The sequence below is a fragment of the Mastomys coucha genome, unplaced genomic scaffold, assembly GCF_008632895.1.
Source record: "Mastomys coucha isolate ucsf_1 unplaced genomic scaffold, UCSF_Mcou_1 pScaffold21, whole genome shotgun sequence".
Classification (NCBI taxonomy): domain Eukaryota; kingdom Metazoa; phylum Chordata; class Mammalia; order Rodentia; family Muridae; genus Mastomys; species Mastomys coucha.
In genome coordinates, this window is record NW_022196904.1 from 76412253 (window position 1) to 76434696 (window position 22444).

Sequence of the window (22444 nt, forward strand, 5' to 3'; positions counted from 1 at the left end):
TGTTATAATTTCAAATTAAAAGATAATGTTTTTCTGTTGCCAAAAATCATTTTGCTCTAGGAAAGGTATATTCTGCTAGTCAATGTTGGGACCCAGAGTTGTGTTTGGGGCAGAATTGTTTTGCTTATATCCAACAGAAAAAAAAAAGCTATGCTGAGAACTAACATGGGGTGGAGTTTCATGCTACTCTGAGCAGCCAGCCTGTCTCCTTGGAATGTGGGATTTCCACAGAACTGCGGAAGCCTGAGAGAGCTAACTTCAAAATGGGCATCATGCTGGTATGAGCAACCAGTTTTTATAAACATGGGCTTCCACAAGAGAATTGGCAATTGACACATGACCCAAGCCATAAAAACTCAACAAATATATGGTGACTTGGGAATATGTGTATACAGTAAAAACAAGGGAATTTAAATGAAGATAAATGTAGAAAAGAATATTAATTTAATTTATGTAATAGAAAGGGGATATAAGTGTATTTATCCACAGAGATATTAATCTTCAAAGTAGGGAGAAATAACTGGAAATTGATATAAATGTTTCTAAGGATACATGAATGAGTGACTAAATCCAGGCCTTTGATTTCAATTGCTTAGGAGAGAAAGGCAGGATAGCTGGGACAAGATACTTTCTACCTCAGCCTACCACAAGGAGGGACTACTGATCCACAACCCTCTGCACACCTTTCCTGCAAGCAGAGAGCTTCTCTTCAGGGAATGCTCTGACCCAGGGTCTCCAGTGGGACCAGCTGGGAGGCACAGGCCCCAGAAGCTACAGCCTACATTCATCCATTTGCACCTAGGAGGGATGGCTGATCCACAGCCCTCTGCACACAGGTCCTACCAGGGTAGAGCTGATCACCCAGAAGTGCTTACACAGGCTTATAGACCCAGCCAGAGACAGCAAGAACATCTAACACTAAAGATTAACAGATGACTAAAGGCAAACACAAGAATCTTACCAACAGAAACCAAGACTACTTGGCATCATTAGAACCCAGTACTCCCATCACAGCAAGTCCTGGATACCCCAACACACCAGAAAAGCAAGATTTGGATCTAAAAACATATCTCATGATGGTGATAGAGGAATTTAAGAAGAACATAAACAACTCCCTTAAAGAAATACAGGAGAGCCAGGCAGTGGTGGTGCACGCCTTTAATCCCAGCACTCGGGAGGCAGAGGCAAGCAGATTTCTGAGTTCAAGGTCAACTGGTCTACAGAGTGAATTCCAGGATAGCCAGGGCTATACAGAGAAATCCTGTCTGGAAAAAAACAAAAGAAAAAAAAAAAGAAATACAGGAGAACATAGTAAAGAGGTAAAAGCCCTTTAAGAGGAAACACAAAAATCCCTTAAAGAATTACAGGAGAATACAAGTAAACAAGTAGAAGCCCTTAAAGAAGAAACACAAAATTCCCTTAAAGAATTACAGAAACACATAATCAAACTGGTGACGGAAATGAACAAAACTATCCAAGATCTAAAAATGGAAATAGAAACAGTAAAGAAACCACAAAGGAAGACAACCCTTGAGTTAGAAAATCTAGGAAGGAGATCACAAGTCATAGATGCAAGCATCACTAACAGAATACAAGAGAGAGAATCTCGGGGGTAGAAGATACCTTAGAAAAATCTTGACACAATAATAAAAGAAAATGCAAAATGCAGAAAGATCCTAACCCAAAACATTCAGGAAATCCAGGACACAATGAAAAGAACAAACCTAAGGATAAAAGAGAGTGAAGATTCCCAAATTAAAGGGCCAGCAAATATCTTCAACAAAATTTTAGAAGAAAACTTCCCGAACCTAAAAATAGAAATGCCCATGAACATATAAGAAGTCTTCAGAACTCCAAATAGTTTGGACAAGAAAAGAAATTCCTCCCGCCACATAATAGTCAAAACACCAAATGCACAAAACAAAGAAAGAATATAAAAAGCAGTGAGGGAAAAAGGTCAAGTAACAAATAAAGGCAGACCTATCAGAATTACACCAGACTTCTCATGAGAGACTATGAAAGCCAGAAGATCCTGCACTGTTGTCATACAGCCTAGGTTACTATACCCCACAAAATTCTCAATTACCATAGATGGAGAAACCAAAGTATTCCATGACAAAACTAAATTTACACACTAGCTTTCCACAAATCTAGCCCTTCAAAGGGTAATAAATGGAAAACTTCAACACAAGGTGGGAAACTACATCCTAGAAAGAGCAAAAAAGTAATCTTCCATCAAAACAAGAAGAAGTTAGTCACATGAAAAGAATTCCAACTTTAACAACAAAAATAACAGGAAGCAACAATTAATTTTCCTTAATCTATTAATATCAATGGACTCAATTCCCCAATAAAAAGACATAGGCTATCAGACTGGGAACGTAAACAGGACTCAAAATTTTGTTGCATTCTGGAAACCCACTTCAGAGACAAAGACAGAGAGTACCTCAGAATAAAATGCTGGAAAACAATTTTCCAAACAAATGGTCCCAAGAAACAAGCTGGAGTAGTCATCCTAATATCAAATAAAATCGACTTTCAACCTAAAGTGATCCAAAAAGATAAGAAGGTACACTTCATACTCATCAAAGGTAAGATCTACTAAGATGAACTCTCACTTCTGAACCTCTGTTTTAGTCAGGGTTTCTATTCCTGCACAAACATCATGACCAAGAAGCAAGTTGGGGAGGAAAGGGTTTATTGAGCTTACACTTCCACATTACTGTTGATCACCAGAGGAAGTCAGGACTGGAACTCAAGCAGGTCAGGAAGCAGGAGTTGATGCAGAGCCCATGGAGGGAAGTTTCTTGCTGGCTTACTTCCTCAGGCTTGCTCAGCCTGCTCTCTTATAGAACCCAAGACTTCCAGCCCAGAGATGGCACCACCCACAAGGGGCCCTACCCCCTTGATCACTAACTGAGAAGATGCCCCACAGCTGGATCTCATGGAGGCACTTCCCTAACTGAAGCTCCCTTCTCTGTGATAACTCCAGACTGTGTCAAGTTGACACACAAAACCAGCCAGTACAACTCCTATGCTCCAAATGCAAAGGCATCTACATTCATAAAAGAAACTTAAATAAAACTCAAAGCATGCATAGCTCCCCACACAATAATAGTGGAAGATTTTAACACACCACTCTCTCCATTTGGACAGATCATAGAAACAGAAACTAAACAAAGACACAGTGAGACTAACAGAAGTTATGAAACAAATGGATTTATATATGTATACACACACACACACACACACACACACACACACACACATATATAAAACTTTTTATCCTAAAACAAAAGGAACTATACAAAGAATCAACCAAACAAGGAGCTGCTTATTTGAGAAAATCAACAAAATAGATAAACCCTTAGCCAACTAAGAGGCACAGAGCGAGTATCATAATTAACAAGATCAGAAATGAAAAGGGAGATATAACAACAGAACTGAGGAAATCCAAAAATAATCAGATCGTAGTACAAAAGCCTATACTCAATAAAACTGGAAAACCTGGATGAAATGAACAATTTTCTAGACAGATACCGGGTAAATCAACATCAGATAAATGATCTAAACAGTCCCATATCTGCTAATGAAATAGAAAGAGTGATTAATAGTCTCCTAACCAAAATAAGCCTAGGACCAGATGGGTTTAGTGCAGAGTTCTATCAGACCTTCAAAGAAGACCTAATACCAATACTCCTCAAACTATTTCACAAAATAGAAACAGAAGGTATTCTACCCAATTCATTCTATGAAGCTACAATTACTCTGATACCTAAACCACACAAAGACCTAACAAAAAAAGAAAACTTCAGAACAATTTCCCTTATGAATACCAATGCAAAAATAATAAAATTCTTTCAAACCAAATCCAAGAACACATCAGAACGATCATTCATCATGATCAAGTAGGCTTCATCCCAGGTGTGCAGGGATGGTTCAATATATGGAAATCCATCAATGCAATCCACTACATAAACAAACTCAAAGAAAAAAAATCATATGATCATCTCATTGGATGCTGAGAAAGCATTTGACAAAATTCAGCATCCCTTCATGATAAAAGTCTTGGAAAAATCAGGAATTCAAGGCCTAGACTTAAACATATTAAAAGCAATATACAGCAAGCCAGTAGCCAACATCAAACTAAATGGAGAGAAACTTGAAGCAATCCCACTAAAATCAGGGATTAGGCAAGGCTGCCCATTCTCTCCCTACCTATTAAATATTGTACTTGAAGTCCTAGCCAGTGCAATTAGACAACAAAAGGAGATGAAAGGGCTACAAATCGGAAAGGAAGAAGTCAAATTATCACTATTTGCAGATGATAGGATAGTATACTTAAGTGACCCCAAAAATTCCACCAGAGAACTTCTAAACCTGATAAACAACTTCAGCAAAGTGGCTGGATATAAAATTAACTCAAGCAAGTCATTGGCTTTCCTCTACACAAAGGATAAACAGGCTGAGGAAGAAATTAGGGAAACAACACCCTTCACAATAGTCACAAATAATATAAAATATGTTGGTGTAACTCTAACTAACCAAGTAAAAGATCTGTATGACAAGATCTTCATGTTTCTGAAGAGGGAAATAGAAGGAGATCTCAGATGATTGAAAGATCTCCCATGCTCATGGATTGGCAGGATTAATTTAGTAAAAATAACCATCTTGCTAAAAGCAATATACAGATTCAATGCAATCCCTATCAAAATTCCAACTCAATTCTTCACAGACTTGGAAAGAGCAATTTGCAAATTTATCTGGAAAAACACAAAACCCTAGGATAGCGAAAACTATTCTCAACAATAAAAGAACCTCTGGTGAAATCACCATCCCTGACATTAAACTGTACTACAGAGCAATTGTGATATAAACTGTATGGTGTTGGTACACTGACAGGCAGGTGGATCAATGGAATAGAACTGAAGACCCAGAAATGAGCCCACACACCTATGGTCACTTGATCTTTGACAAAGAAGCTAAAACCATCCAGTGGGAAAAAAACAGCATTTTCAACAAATGATGCTATCTCAACTGGCAGTCAGACTGTAGAAGAATGCAAATTGATCCACTCCTATCTCCTTATACAAAGCTCAAGTCCAAGTGGATCAAGGACCTCCACATAAAACCAAATACACTGAAACTAATAGAAAAGGAAGTGGAGAAGATCCTGGAGCATATAGGCACAGGGGAAAAATTTCCTGAATAGAACACTAATAGCTCATGCTCTAAGATCAAGAATTGACAAATGGGACCTCATAAAATTACAAACTTTTGCAAGGCAAAGGACACTCACTATTAATAGGACAAAATGGCAATGAACAGATTGGGAAGAGATCTTTACCAATCCTATATCTGATAGAGGACTAATATCCAATATATACAAAGAACTCAAGAAGTTAGACTCCAGAGACTCAAATAACCCTATTAAAAATGGGGTATAGAGTTAAGCAAAGAATTCTCAACTGAGGAATACGGAATGGCTGAGAAGCACCTAAAGAAATGTTCAGGGTTGGGGATTTAGCTCAGTGGTAGAGTGCTTGCCTAGCATGTGCAAGGCTCTGGGTTCAGTCCTCAGCTCTGGGGCGGGGGTTGGGGGGAAGAAATGTTCAGCACCCTTAGTCATCAGGGAAATGCAAATAAAAAAACCCTGAGATTTCACCTCAAACCTGTCAGAACGGCTCAGATCAAAAACTCTGGTGACAGCAAATGCTGGCAAGGTTGTGGAGAAAGAGGAACACTCCTTCATTGCATGGTGGAATTGCAAGCTGGTACAACCACTCTGAAAATCCGTTTGGTGGTTCCTCAGGAAATTGGACATAGTACTACCAGAGGACCCAGCTATACCACTCCTGGGTATATACCCAGTAGATGTTCCAACATGTAATAAGGACATATGCTCCACTATGTTCATACCAGCTTTATTTATAATAGCCAGAAACTGGAAACAACCCAGATGTCCCTCAACAGAGTAATGGATACAGGAAATATGGTACATCTACACAATAGAGTAATACTCAGCTATTAAAAACAATGAACTTATGAAATTCTTAGGGAAATGGATGGATGGATCTGGAGAATATCATCCTGAGTGAGGTAACCAAATCATAATAGAACACATATGGTTTGCACTCTCTGATAAGTGAATATTAGCTCAGAAGGTCAGAATACCCGAAATACAACCCACAAACCACAAGAAACTCAAGAAGGAAGACTAAAGTGTGGAAGCTTCGTTCCTTCTTAGAAGGGGGGACAAAATACCCATCTAAGGAGTTGCCGAGACAAACTATGGGCAGAGACTGAAGGAAGGACAATCCAGAGACTGCTTCACCTGAGATTCCTTTCTATACTCAGTCATGAAACCCAGACACTATTGTGAAGATCAGCAAATGCTTGTTGACAGGAGCCTGATATAGTTATCTCCTGAGAGGCTCTGAAACTGACAGTGCCTGACTAATACAGTAGAGACTCAAACCACCCATTGGACTGAGCATAGGGTTCCCAGTGAAGGAGCTAGAGAAAGGACCCAAGGAACTGAAGGGTTTGCAGCCCCTTAGGATGAACAACAATATGAACTAACTAGTATCCTCAGAGCTCCCAGGGATTAAACCATCAACCAAAGAGCACACATGGTAGTACTCATGGCTCCAGCAGTATATGTATAGCAGAGAATGGCCTAGTCAGTCATCAATGGGAAGAGAGGCCCTTGGTCCTATGAAGGTTTATGCCCCAGTGTAGGAGAAGAAGATGAGAGAAAGGAGGGTCAGTGACTAGTCCATATTGGAATCCATCTCAAGGGGAAGAAGCTCCAAGGCCTAATACTGATGCAATGGTGTTCTTACAGACAAAAGTCTAGCCTCCTGCCCTCCAAGAGGCCCAACAAGCAGATGAAAGAGTCAGATGCAGATACTTACACCCAACCAATGGACAGAAGTCAGGTACCACTGGTGTTGAATTAGGGAAAAGCTGGATAAAGCTGAGTAAGAGCAATAATAGGAGGGCAACCCCATGGGAAGAACAGCAATCTCAACTAACCTGGACCCCCAAGGTCTCTCAGAAGCTGAGCCATCAACCAGGCAGCATACACTAGCTGATATGAGACCCCCCCCAATACATATCTATCTCAGGACTACCTGGTCTGGCCTCAGTGAGAGAAGGTGCACCTAACCCTCGAGTGATGTCAGACCCCAGGAAGTGTGGAGGTCTGATGGAGTGGGGCTTGGGAGATAAGCACATGCTCTTGAAGAAAAAGAAAGGAGGAATGGATTGAGGGTACATATTGGTGGGCAGAACGGGAGGGGGAATAACATAACGATTGAATTGTAAAAAAACTTATTTAATGATGATGATGATGATGATGATGATGATAATAATAATAATAATAATAATAATAATAATAATAATAATGCTGGCAGCATTGGGTGGTTGAGTCAAAGCAGAGTTGGAGATTTTGCTCCTTAGGGAAAGCCAGATTGCTGACTTGCTCAGCAACCACCCAGGCCCAAATCCAGGGCTCTTAGTTTGCACATCCCCAGATCTGTATAATCTATCAATGATCAGGGCCAGTGTAAGGGCCAGTCCTGTTGACCCAAAGCTTTAGGATCTCCATGACCAAGGGCAACAACAGGTGTTCGATGAGGATACAGTATTGATGCTATCACAGATACCAGAGATCTTAACCCAGATGAATGACTTATTGCAATGAACACGTGCAAGTGAAGATGTATGGACAGAGGGATATGATACACTATGACACGTTACAGCTTCCACAATGAAGTATTTTTCTATGTTTTTGGTCTCTCTCTCTCTCTCTCTCTCTCTCTCTCTCTCTCTCTCTCTCTGTGTGAATGTGCATGTAGGAGGGAGGTTGTAAGATAGAAGGCAGATATGAAGGGATAGGGAGAGGAGCAGGACTAGGGTGCATGATGGGAAATGTGAAACTCACAAAGAATCAATAATAGGTAAAAGACAAAACAAAACAAACAAACAAACAAAAACAAACCAACAAACAAACAAAAACAAAAGCACACTGAACGCCATGGGGAGCAAGCCAGTAAAAAGTTTCTCATGACCTCTGTTTCAGACACTGTGACCAGGTTCCTGTCTCTAGATGCTACCCTGAGTTCAATTAGTGTTAGATTGTGAAACACCCCTATCCCCAAACAAACAAAACATAAGTATCATGTTGAATACAAAAACATTGGGGTTGAGTGTGTACCTCAGTAAGAAAACACTTGAATTGTACAAGGTCATAAATTCCATCCACAATACTACACACAGACACACAATACTGAAACCTATAACTTCATATGGATACTAATATTTAAACCATTTTCTGCCTTAGTATAGGAAGATTAGATAATAGCAAGTAATGTAGTAAACATCATACAAATGGATAATTTCAAATCAGGCATGCCTAATACTAAATCATATGGTCTTAATCATATGATTTATGACCAGCAGGGATTCTCTTTTCTGGCAATTTGATTCACTGAGTTGCTCTCTTGGATCTACTATTTGGTGTTATTAAAAAAGTTCTTTCTGAATTTTGTTCTCTAAGTATGGAAGATGAGGGCATTTTCTATAGTCCTACTGCTTCTGTTTGACTTGGTTGAATAACCTATTGTCATGTTAAATAGTCTGTACTACTTTTTGGGAACTGATAGTTCGCATTCCTCCTTATGTTTTGCAGAAAACTCTCTGTGGGAGAATTACCTTGCTTGTGCCTTTAAAGAGTTTGGTGCATGGTTTTAAGATTCTTTTTCAGATTCAGTAATGAAGACCTATTTTTCTTTCTACTGTTGCCAATGAAATATTTAGATTAACAATATTGTTATTCTCCTAATTCTAAATCACATTACTTCGACAAAGAGGTAAGAGATTTTCTTCATATAGGACATGTTTAAGGTTTCCTCTCATAGCAACTGATTTATTTATCACAAGATAGAGTACAATTCCGTGTCCCTGGGTGAATATTTTATCTCAAAACAAAATGTTATTGATAACCCATAGTGGCTGACTGCTCAAAATTATCAATTACATGACACTTTGGTAAGTCTTAGTGGAGGGCTTCTAAGTGTAATGGACAGTATTAGATGCCAGAGGTGATCAATATATAGACCCTGTCAGCAAAGAGCTCAAGATTTACTGGGAGAGACACACATGAATCAATCTAACAAAGACAAACTGTTTTAAGAGCTAAATGTAACAGGAAAAGCAGCTGGGGGAATAAGGTCGAATATGATTATAGTGGTACAATGGCAATTTGTTATAGGGAATGAATTCTGAATCAGAAAACAAGTAAGAATTTAAACTAGGTTATAGGCCAATAATAAGAAAAGAAACACACAGAGAACAGGTTCCCCTCTGACATCCCATCTGACAGCAAGTGCAGATTAGAAGATATATCTCTGATTTCTGAGATAACTTCCTTTCATAACCCTGATATTTCTACCTTTGTGAGTAAGCTTCAGCCTCCAGCCACCAGTCAGGAAGCAATCTGCTGTTCATTCCTGAAATCCTAGGGACCTGTCTTGCTGCCACTCTTCTGCTTGAAATACTGCATCTGACTTGAGGGCATATGGTTTGGGCAGCCATCTTAGCAAGCTAGTCCAGGGGACACTTGGTGAGTAGAGTAGAAAGAAAGCCTCTTTGGCAAATGCATCCAAGAAATCACTGCAGGAGAGATAATTATCTGTAGCTGAGGATCAAGGCCAGACAACTATTCCTAGATTGCATTAGTTCATGTTTCCACTTAGCCAGGATTTTCCTATCCTCAAAAGGCAGACTTCAAAGACTTGCTGAAGTAGTGTTACTTTATTGCGGAGCACTGAGAAAATAGCAAATAGAGACTGTGTAGTCACTTTTAAATGCCCTTCTTACTTCTTATGAGATTTAGTCTCTGTATACTGTGTTATAATTTGTAAAATTGAGATGCATTATACTGACGAAGTTCATTAACATCACTCTGTATGTGAGGAGAATTAGGTCCAGAGAGGTCTACTGGCTTTTCCAATCTCACATAAGATTCACTGAGCATTGCCAGAAGTTTCTCGTGGGCTTTGACTTCAGAGCTAATGATTTTTCTATCCCACAATTTCTTTTTATATTAGGATCTAGGGTTTGAACATGAACAACTACTGGTGAATATCTTATCTTGTTTATTTTCTTCTGCTCTTTTGGTTCCTCAGCCTGTCTGACCCCACTGTCTTATCATTGTACCCAATGACACTAAACTAGGATTTGAGAATCAGTTGAAATGGCTGTTCTAAACTGGGAAAGAGAACTGGCCACAGGACCATCTTGGTCATTCTGGTTTCAGATTGCCAGTGTCTTGTAAGTTTATTCTACTTGAATAGTGTCTTCTGTGGCAATCACACTACTTGGCTACTGTTAAAACAACCACTGCAGTGATAATTTAAGTTTTCCCATTGGTTGAAGACTATTCTCTCCTTGTCTATTAATACACACGTATTTTATTAAGTATTTTATGAAGCAGATTTATAGCAGGTGACTTAAACTCTTTAATTCTATTTTTTTTTATCTATAATGTAATGACTTCTTTATGAGTTTTGTTAGCTATAGCCTGAGCATTTTTCCTCCCAAATGCTACCAATTAAAATTGCATCTATATTTTAAGAAGTCTACAGTCATAAGTATATTCCATAACTAGTGGATAATTCCTTTGTGACAGTCACAATTTTAGTGTTGTGAGTTCATAGGCTAAAGAGGATGTCTGTCTTCACTTCAATTGTGCTCTTTTCTTCATGCCCAAATGTCCCTGGGTATCAAGTCACAATTACCAGAGGAGCTACATTTTATTGTATGTTACTTAATTTACATTATACAGCTTGGGTAGAAATGGGCGGAGATGAGAAATATGTAGTTATTGCTGCCTGCTCAAATCTAATATAGCATATATGGAATATGAATTTTACTTATGAATGTACAGATAATTAGATTTATATGTGCAGAAGTGTGCTTGCTTTTGCTCATATAAGCCTTGAGTTGTAAATTTGACAGCAAAACAATGTCTTACTAAAGCTCCCTTTCTGATCCCAAACATTTATCTACAGTCTGTGCTACCCAACAATGATCCATTCTTTCCTGAGGAAGTCACCATTTTTTCAAAGGTTGAAAATGGAAACAATTTTACCAAACTAAATCACAACAAAGTCAGGCATGGATTTGTAAGCCTTTACACAGACAATTTCCATAAGAGAAATTGACAACCAGCTGGTATAGAAAGTTGATAGGACCATTGCATGTATAGCCCTCACCATGGCAGGCTGTGCCAAGATGTGAAGACATTCCAGAAGCCAAGGCTAGAAAGACATCATGTAACATATAGTAACACAAGGCAGCACGTTGAGCTGAACTGCCAGGAAGAAGTTTTCACTAAGCCAACCTATGGAGAGAAGGCTTCAAAATAACTTTCTCACCAGAAATCACGAGTAAAAACTAGTAAAAAATAAACAAACATTTCTAATGCATTTTGAAAGTTATAGGAAAACAAATGTCCTTCTCCTTCCATTCTTTTCCATTTTCAGAACTGATTATTGGTATTACTGAACAAGTATATTTATCCATTTCTAAATATTAACAATTTGAAAAAAAACTAATAAAATCGTGTCTAACCTCAAAATCAGAGATAGTCCACTAATATTTATTTATGGTTTCCTCTCATTTATTAATAGGAAGATTCATTCCTATTAAGATACATATACAGTTGAAGTAGTATCATGTACCCTCCATTCCTCACTTTACTATATAAATAATATTGTAAAACTCATCAATTATAGATAAACTGGCACTATTTTAATACTCTCTAAATTTCCCTTAGCATGGAAGAGCTCACTACAACTTATTTTTTGAAAGAGGAATAGAAAATGCATTCAGCTAGTTCTACTCGATTTTTAAAAATTAGAATATTTTAGTTGCACATTGCAATCCTCCACTTATTCCCTCAACTACACATTACATGTTGTCATGTTGAATGCTGAGTAAACAAGTCATGACTGATGAAATAAAACTTGAACTAATGATTCAAGATGTGTTTAAATAAACTAGTCCTTTGATGATTATGATACAATGAATTAAGTTCTACAGGAAAGAGAATACATCTCTGAAGACATAAAATAATTCAGTAAGTTCCCTGGAGAAATGGAGAGAATTGCATAGTGAGGAATGTACCTAAAATAACTTTTGACTTCTAAATATTGGTACAGAATATTGTTCCATGCTTTTAATAAGCTCAGTTATGAAGAGAGTATAGTGAATGCCCAACTCATTCTAATTATTTCTGGAATAAACAGTGAATATATAAAATTAAGGAGATATCCTAAAATACTTTTACCTAGTAATACTAAATAAGTTTTCAAGAAATATCTAGTACTTCAATAACATACTCTGATTCTTTAAACTATTATTTTTGGTATCATTTTTAATATTCAAACTTTTAAAGGAAGTGCACTGTTGAAGAACAATTATTTAATTTGCTAGATAATAATAATAATAATAATATAGCTCACTAGTATAGAGTACCATTAAGTATTACTACTTCTACAACTCAGCATTATGACCGAAGTGGTATCATTATAACATTTTCATTATATATGTACCCCAGAGGCTGTATGGTTGTCATCAATTCAGCTGTAACTTAAATGTGCTGGCTATTGTTTACACAGACTTATTTAGTTAGTTTCATAGCTTACTTGTTTTTAATAACCTCTGTATTCTTCATAACTTCTCCTAAAGACCACCTTTAAAGATAAGGAAAGGAAAACTCAGAGTACCTTTATGATTTGTCTAAACCCCCAATGATATTCATTGATGAATTCTAATATAAAAATACTTAGCATCCAGTGATCCAAGATAGTAGCAACCATTCCCAACACATTGTTATTTCTGTGAAAATTCTGAAATGTTATTGAGATATATTACAACTGATTCTCTAAGGTCTAAAAGGCTAACACCTTTACCTAAGTCCTCTCACATCCACATATCAGTTTGCTTTAAAAATAGTAAGATTAATTACAAACCATGCAAATTCCTATGAAACAATATTGTGTCTTTGTCTCTTCCATGAAAACTGTCACTTTCTCATCCTTCCATACTCAGTAGATTCCCTATATTTATGTTAGCCTTGACCACAAGTGTCTAATAGCTTTCAAATTCAGCACTAGAACCACATAGCCTCACAGCCTATGAGGAATAAAACTAGTATTTGTGAGTTCTGCATCTACTATGTAAAGTCAACCTGTAGCTATTGACTCTCTAGTATTAGATTCAAAATTTATTCCTTTGTCCTAATCTCATATCAAATATAGGCTAATCTAAACTGTCCTAAGACATGGCTGTATCTGACACCTGAATTTATATTGTAGCTTACCTTGAAATTTTCTATTTCTTAATCATACCTTACATCTTCCTGTTTTCTCTTCAGTAAATATTACTTTACTAAATCATTTGAACTTTTAGTCTTAGCTTAAGTTCTTTCAAAATAGCAAATCACCATAATTTATAAAGATTGATATTATAAATTCACATTTGAAAGGCACATTGATAGTATATTTAAATGCAATGAATACATAATTTATGAGGAAATGTCAACCAACCTGTCCACAAAGGCATGGTGAAGTAGAAAAATGGGATCATTGGCCGATCCCTGTACTTGGGATAGTGTTCCATTCATAAACATATGTAAACCATTGTGCATGCTACTTTGAGAAGAATCTGCTATCCCTGTGAGTGGACTGGCAAATCCTGTTGACACAAAGGGAAATTTAAAAAATTAGTTTTTCTAAATGATTGAAAATCTGAATGATTATCTCATTTCATCTACAACTACAGAGGAAATCATGATTTTAAGTAAACAAAATCAATAAGAAAACTCATTTGATATTGGGATTCTGAATATTCACTTAGATCTCTTCAGAACTGAAAGATATTAGGTTGGGTACACTGTGTGGTAGATTAAGTGGTGAGATATGCTGGGCCAATATGTATTCCCTAATGGAGCATCTCTGTTAAATTCTCTGAGTACTGCAAAGTCCCAAGAACCTTTGCAATAATCAGCATTTACTCTCATTGAAATATCAAAATATATAAAATATGTCAACAACTTATTAAAAATAACCCTGAGAAGAGTCCTTTGCAGTGTACTTGTATCCTCTTGCTTTCTGGTTCTAACAAATATTTAAGTTTTTGGATAGTGGGTTAAGAAGAAGCACAAAATTGGTGGTCAACCTTATACTCATTCATCTGTAATTGTCTTAGGGGCATCATCAGAACATAATGCTTTTATTTTCATAGAACATTTATTTCATAGATAATTAGAATTCATCTCAAAAACAAAATCAAGTCCTCATCTCTCTGTAAATTCAATGTAAGAACATATCATGCTCTCCTCTGTCCTTTCTTGTCTATAAGGATTGGGAATTTATTTTTCTAAGAACTTCACATTATTTATTTCATATAACTCTGAATCATCATACATTACTTCTTTTCATTATTATAGATTTAAAATAAAAGGCCTAGCACCTAAACTGCATATGTTTATGTGTAGAAACAGAGATTGGAAGATAAACCTGTTTAATTAAAGAGTTTAAGCTTTCTTATGCAATAGTTTACTGTCTTTTCTATGTAGCAACATACTGTACATCACTGAGGAGTGTAGTCTATATAAGAATAGGCTTCAAGCCAGGGGGTGGCGGCACATGCCTTTAATCCCAGCACTTGGAAGGCAGAGGCAGGCGGATTTCTGAGCTCGAGGCCAGCCTGGTCTACAGAGTGAGTTCCAGGACAGCCCAGGTGACACAGAGAAACCCTATCTCGGACAAAAGAAAAAAAAAAACAAGTTTATTACTACAGAATTATTAACCTAAATGATACAAATTCTATCGTGGAGATTTTTTCAGGTTGGTGAAGGTTAGGGCTAAACTAGTCAAATAAAATTTATGTTGGAGGGAAGGAATAGACAGGGAGAAAAACAGAGATAATGACAGTAACTGTACATTATAGTGCACAGTACACATCGAAATTGCTAAGAACCTAGATTGCAAACATTCACACTAAGGAATATTAAGTATATAAGACAGCAGACATAATGCTTAATTTGGTTTAGTTATTATACAATATATCTATCAATATACCAAAATATCATATAGCATAAATATAAATAATTTTTATTCATCAACTATTGCCCCAATGTTTGTAATCGCTTTGTTTTTAAAATCATAGAAATTTTCACCTTCCCTTGAAAAATGATAAAATAAAAGTGGAAGCAAAATGATCATTTTTGTGAATATAATTATACAAAAGGATTATGAAGTACTGTAGTGTCAGACAACTTTCAATAACCTCTCAGCTAGATGTGTTTTAGACAATTATAGTAGAATAACAATATAGTAGAATAATGACTGACAAATAAATTTCCTTCAATCTCTCTGTGCTTTCGATTCTTCTGAGAGGCTAAAGCACAGTGTATATCTAGCCCTGTTTCAAGACCCTGCTGAAAAGGGTTAAGAAAACCTGGCCTTAACATCTAGGTTATTTACAAGAAAGAAGTATAGTATTTATCAATTTAGGTAACTATTTTTGCTTCACTTTTGTCATTGATATAGTAGAAAATAGCTAAACACACTTCTTAGGATATAATAATTAACTCTGATAGCTGGTATGAAAGCAACTAGTATCAATCTGATACTAGTGGTGCTCTCTCTGTCATCAGATTTAGTTGGTAAATGAGTGCCCATTTTCGAAGCTGCTAACCAAAAACATGGCTTTTTTGTGTTGATCCAGCAGAGGTGTGCAACAAGAAAGGCAGTTTTTTAATCAAAACCTACAAGGGAGCATTAAAGCTTTCTAATGTGGTATTTGCCAATGGAAATACTATTAGAGATTAAAATGATATTATCATGGGAATAAATTATTTTCTATTTTATTTCTTTACAGTTCATTTGGAAATATAAGTGTGGATTATGACCACTGATATTATAAAATAAAAATGATTACTCTATCAATTTCATTTCTTGTTGCATTTTACTCTTTCCTGAAAGAAAAAACCCAATATTTTTATAAAGCCAGGCATTCAAACATCATTCATGTATATAATCTCATTTTAGTAACAGGATTACTTGACATTTGACAATATTGTTGTTCTTGTCCTAATTTTACTAATGAGGAAACACCAGTTTAAAGATTAATGTAACACACCTAAATTCAAACTAACATTTGAAGAAAAAAACCACTTAAACATGACTGTGATTGTCTGGAAACCTGTGATCTTTTTCAAATAGCAGGTTGGGTTTCTTCAAAGAGATCGGAAATGACTCAAAAGTGAGAACAAATAATTTACTTTGACTTTTTATAAGCAAAGCCAGAGATTCAAATGTTTCTATATTTAAAAGAAAAATATTCAAGAGAAATTTAGAATAACAAAGATAGTCTTCTCCGTAAAATCTAAGATGTTACATATGAACTGGCCAACGCACCTCAGACATCTCTGTGTGGAGTGTTCTTGGAATTAGTTTGTACACTTGCCATGGTCAAAATCATTACATGAAGGTACAGGAGGTTAGGATGATATCGCTCTTGCTTGTTCTTAAATTACCCCTGGACAGACCATCCAACAAGCCAGTAGGGTCATGTTAGCGACCCTAGATGCCAAAATAACTCAAACTTCTTTGCAAAGGGCAGCAACAATCTCTCCAATTACTGAGAGTTATGTCTTTAAGTTCATATGTATTATTCCTATGAGAAATTTAGGAGCATTTCAGATGAATGACAATGGGGAGCTTCAATTTGTCAATCCATATTATTTTTTCTTTTATTTCTCCCCCAATTCTCCTTTAGAGAGATTTGGGTTATTTGTTTTAGACATTGATGTTTATCTCTGATACCTGGAGATTTGGATTTAATTGTTTTAGAATTGAACTCAGTTACTTATAGTCTTAAAAGCCCCTAAGTGATTCTAATGTGCAATCAGGGTTGAAATTTATTGAATTTGGCTAAATTGTTCTTTGTTTCCTAAACCTAAACTTACACTTCAAAAATTTACTTCTGATCATATTATTTCCTTCACATGAACTTTTCCTTTTCTATATTTTGGTATATAAAAAAGTGTGGGCTCCCTCTCCCTCAGCCCAGAGAGTTCTGAAAGTGAAACTGTCTCTCAACCAATATTAATTCTGCCTTTAAAAACTTCACTGTGTAATCTTATGCTATGAAATAATTTCTTAGAAGTAGCTGCTAATATTTTCTTGAAACTAAGTTAACTACAATATGGCAGCTAATGCAAAGGCATTTTCATGTGTATTTTCTTGTTTGAGTAGACTCTTTTCTTTCCAGGATATAGGATCATAGGTGATGTTGAACTTAACATGCTAAACCTGCTCAGTTTTGAAGTGTGAAATAACAAGTGACTAAATTTTAACTAGAAAGATGCGAATTTAATTTTTGGTTATATTTAAACTGATGTTAATATTTAAATTATATTAATCATTCAAAGTGATTTGGAAATAGAAATGAAGAAGAAGAAAAAAAAAAGACAGCAAACTCATCTTAGTGCCCGTGAGGAGCTACGTGGCTCTTAGACCCTTTGACTAACTTCTCTCTTAATTTACTCTCCTAACAAAAGACTTAGCAAAGTATTATGAGCATCTCAGTCTCCAAATGACACAATGATTTGGGAAGATTGTATTTAATGGCTAGATACTTTTAAGGAGTCACAACTAATATCATTTGTACCTAAAATATAAAATGCAGATCAAAAAATGTAGTTTTTAAGTGAGTTGTTAGGTATTTTGGAAGTATTCTAACTTTCAGTTTTTTCAAAGATGTAATCTTAAAGCTATAAATGGAATTTATTTTCTTTTTTATTTATTGGAACTCCTTTTAAAAAATATTCTTTCTTTGTCTGTCTCTGTCTCTGTGTCTTTGTCTGTGTGTGTGTGTGTGTGTGTGTGTATTATGTAAATATGTAGAGATACATTCTAGTAGAGATCAGAGGACAAGTTGGTTTGTTGGGTTTTCCCCTACAACTTGTTTGAGAAGGGGTGTGTGGATGGGATATAGTCATGAGCTTCCTAGTGTCTTCTCATCTTATCATGGGTGTGGTGGTATTAAGACTTCTGGCCTTTTGTGTGTTAAACAAGAATTCATTTCTAATGCTTGTGTAGTAAGTACTTTGTTCACTGAGCTATATCTTCAGCTACAGTAACATATTTAATTTGATTTAATACAACTGTCCAATTGTAGGAAACAAATGAAGGAGCTGACCAATGTAGTGCACTGCTTGGGGAGTGTTTTTCAACATGTAAATACTATGAATAAAAATCATGACTTTTTTTTTTTTTTAAATTTCAAGAGAGTAGTCACAGATCTAGCACCACCACCTATAACACTCAGATGCTCTGGACCTCACTGAGAAAGACACAGTGAAAAAGGGATGGAGCTTGTCAAGGATGGCAGTAAGTGCTGGCCATGACTTTGATGCATATTCAGGTTTTAGATATTTTTTTTTTGGTTTCTAATTTTGGTTATTGTAAATCATGATAATATAGATAAACTCATATAAGTGATTCAGTATAACTATAGTATTTAAAACTATAACAATAATTTAAATATTACCATAAGTCTTAGACTATTTTCTTGGAAATTTGATAACACTAGTGCTTGTGTGCACATCTGTTTATTCTACAGATATGCTATCAATACACAGTATTCACATAACTATAAAACTTTCAGTATATCTGTAATACAATAAAGTATTCATTTAAATTTTTCTGAAGCTTATTTTAAATTGTTAAATGTTTTTAGTTTTTCATGTTTTAAAGGTTTATAACAGCTAGTTATACCCATTTAAAGATTTTTTGTATTTGAAGAGCCACAGACCTACTGGATTATACAGCAATCAATTACAAAAATGCAACAACAACAAAATAAAAGATCTCTGTAAGTAAATTTGTATTTATGTTTCCTTCTCCTTCCTGTTCTTCAATTTTGGGTCAATTAATGGTGCCTAGTTCTTTGGCATAGTTTATATATACCCTGATAATTTATTAATAATAATGCTAACTATTTTGAAAGAAGCTTAGGTAATCAGCCATTGCACAATACTTTGCCTGAGGCAATTCTTTATTTTTAGAATTTAAAACCTTGTGTTCTTGGTATAGGTGGCTTTATACAGAGACAAATGAGTGTTGCTCAAGAAGAACAAGAACTGCTCATATTTGATACATTTAATAATTTCTGCACAAGGTGATGGCTTTGATTAGAATGAGAATGGCTCCCTTATAGAAATGTGAAATATTGTGTGTCACTCAGGGGTGGACTCTGAGTCAAACTCTCTCTCTCTCTCTCTCTCTCTCTCTCTTTCTCTCTCTCTCTCTCTCTCTCTCTCTCTCTCTCTCTCTCTCTCTCTCTCTCTCTCTCTCTCTCTCTCTCTCTCTCTCTCTCTCTCTCTCTCTCTCCTGCTACTCCAGTGCAATGTGTACCTGTCTGTTGTCATGCTCCATGATATGATGGTTATGGACTTGTTCTTTATAACCGTGAGCCCCAGCAAACGTTTTCCTCTCTACATTGTTCTAGTAGTGATATTTTCACAGTCATAGAGACGTAACTAAGACAATGAACCATATTTTTATCTTTTACTGGCATCTGAAAATTATGTATTTGATGCTCATCCTGATCTTGGCAAATGACAGTCTCAGAAAATAACGGTGGATGGATCTGCAAAGTTCAGACTACCAATTTTCTCTCTCAGTAGTGATTCAGTTCTCACATATTAAATATTCTTCCATTATGACTTGGGAAGAATAACTGTTCAAATAAAGACTGAAGGGAATCATTGTGACATGTCATGTGTTCCTTTCTTTAAAATGCCAATGCTATAATTTTATCAGTAAATATGATTCATACTTTTTGGGGAATTTCAATGAGCACCTCATATGCTAGGCAAGGACTCTACTCACAAAATATGTTCCTTCTCCAATTTAACAATCTTCATTTCTTTCTTTCTTTCTTTCTTTCTTTCTTTCTTTCTTTCTTTCTTTCTTTCTTTCTTTCTTCCTTTCTTCCTTTCTTTCTTTCTTTCTTCCTTTCTTTCTTTCTTTCTTTCTTTCTTTCTTTCTTTCTTTCTTTCTTTCTCTCTACCACACTACAATAAAAGATACTGCTACTATTGTACTTTATCCTTATATAGAGTTGGTACTATAATATGTTTCTGTATGCTTTTATGGAACTGATTCCTCATTGAAAGTCTTGAAACATGATATTGTTTAATGAGGTTTCAGGCAATAAAATGAAAATTCAAAGAAACTAAGTGCTTTTTTTTTTTTTTAGATCTTTTAGCTGTGTCATATTGAAATTTGATTCAATTATGTGCCAGGCATAGAAGCTCTTATAGTTATTATAGTCTCTTATTTCTTTTAGCTATGTGAAGCTATTATTTTTGTAAAAATTAAAATGGGAAATAAAATTTCACTCATGTTATGTTTTCCTTAATAGTTATCATGTTTATTGGGATGAAAGCCGAAGCCCTCTTTTCAAATTATGCTTCAGGATAGGGAAGGCTCTCTTGTGATGAGTCCTTATCTGGATGAAATTTTCAAGGTTCATGCCGCAGGACAACCAGCCCTTGATTGGAAATCTTTACTAAGCAATAGCAGCACTAAGAATCTTTTTCCCTCCTTTTGTGCATGATTGCTTCATCATGATCTAGTTGTTAACTATATTAAATTAGAAAAACATTTGTGTTATATCCAATACTTATTCTTAATTTCTATAGAAAATCTCTTTAAGTATTTCCTTCTCTATGACTCGTTTTTTGAATAATCAAAACATTTATTTATTTTGTAAAATTATGGATTTTTAGGTGTGCAGGTATTCTTTGTTCTACTTAGTCACTGTACTCAAAGCTGATATCTTTATTTCTCTGCTGTACATTTACATCTATTTGTAAATATATGATTTTAAATCTAAGCCTGATATATGAGGAACATTGTTGGTGTTGTCTTTAGGAGCCTGATTTATTTCACTTTAATTTCCATTTCATCCATTTTCCTGTAAGTATAAACATTTAAATTTTCTTTATGATTTCTTACATTTCCATTGCTCATATGCAAGATGAAGGATTATGGAAGACAGTAAGACCTGGAAGTCCTTTCACAATAGCTGTAAAATTAGCATGGGAGAAAAAGCTGATGGCTAAGAGCAAGGCTGGGCATCATAACCCAAGGCCATTATGTAACAGATAAAACATGCTGCAAACAAGCCAGTACTATTCATAAAAGCCAGAAAGTCCGTAAAATGTGATCACTGTGTAGCATTGCTGTTGAGCTCCCAAGCCTTTCTCTACTTGGGACCCCTTCTGATAAAGTCTTTCTCTTCTAGTAAACTGTGCTTCTAATTTTAACCTTAAAACTTTATCCAATTCTCTGTTTAGGAACACAAGAACCTGGAACTCTACAGAGATCCCCTTCAAATCACTGTATTTACAATATTGTCTACTCTCAGCCAACTCATGAACTATATTGGTCATCAGAATACAGTGGGAAGAATGTCCTTCAATAATATCCTTAAACAAAATGGGGCTACTAATTAGTCAGTGACCAAACATAACCTCATTATTTGACATTTCTGAATCTGTCTTCCCTTTTTCTGTTGAGCATAATGATGTCGCCTATAGGAGATATTTGTAAAGTTTCACACAACATCATATAGAGGGGTTGGCAGGGTGCTCTGCATATAGCTAACACTATTTAAAAGCATCATTTTATTGCTATAAAGAAAAAATATAAATTTTATCTTAACAACAATTAATAAAGTCTATCTTTAAGTTGGTTTTCTTCCATTACTTATGGGTATAAACCTTTAGAATTATGTCTTGGAATAAAAGAAGAAAAGGAAAAATGTTAGCCAAGGCTGCACAGTTTTGTAAAGTTCCCATTTCCCAGTCCCTCATGCACAGAGTCCTTCTCCCATACACCATTCTACTCTCCTTTGAGATGATGGGGCTCCCTTTAGTATGCCCTATGGTAGTGCAAGTCTCTAGAGGATTAGGCATATCCTCTGCCAAGAAGGCCAGACAAGGCATCCATACTGGGAAACAAATACCACAGTCAGGCTACTTTTGCTGACCTTTCAAAAGAGACAGTAAACTCACCCCATAAATAGAAGAATAAAAGTCAGGATACAACATGCTAAAAATCAAAAAAAAAAAAAAAAAAAAAAAAAAAAAAAAAAGATAAAACAAGATTCACTCTATGGAAGAAATGAAGATTTTCTATATGACAGATTGTGAAGAACTTTTAATAATATCTGGTCGTAATTTCTGTAAGCTTTGCTAGAGGTTATCCCCAGTGTTTGCTCACATGTGAAATCTGGGGCTGGAGGCTTCTTTTCCCTTTCCTTCCCTTCCCTTCCCTTCCCTTCCCTTCCC

The 22444-nt window shown here is 35.8% G+C and overlaps 1 protein-coding gene across 2 annotated transcripts in view; it reads right to left on the reverse strand.

Moving 5' to 3' along the window:
* The window catches only part of Tyr (tyrosinase), a 71931-nt gene that overhangs the window by 38405 nt on the left and 11082 nt on the right, over positions 1-22444 (reverse strand). The window contains exon 3 of one of the 2 annotated variants that reach the window (XM_031384377.1): positions 13620-13767. The exons of the other annotated variant lie outside the window; for it this stretch is intronic. Coding sequence (XP_031240237.1) covers positions 13620-13767 — 148 coding nt within the window. The remainder of the gene's footprint in view (positions 1-13619; positions 13768-22444) is intronic. 2 annotated transcript variants of the gene reach the window in all.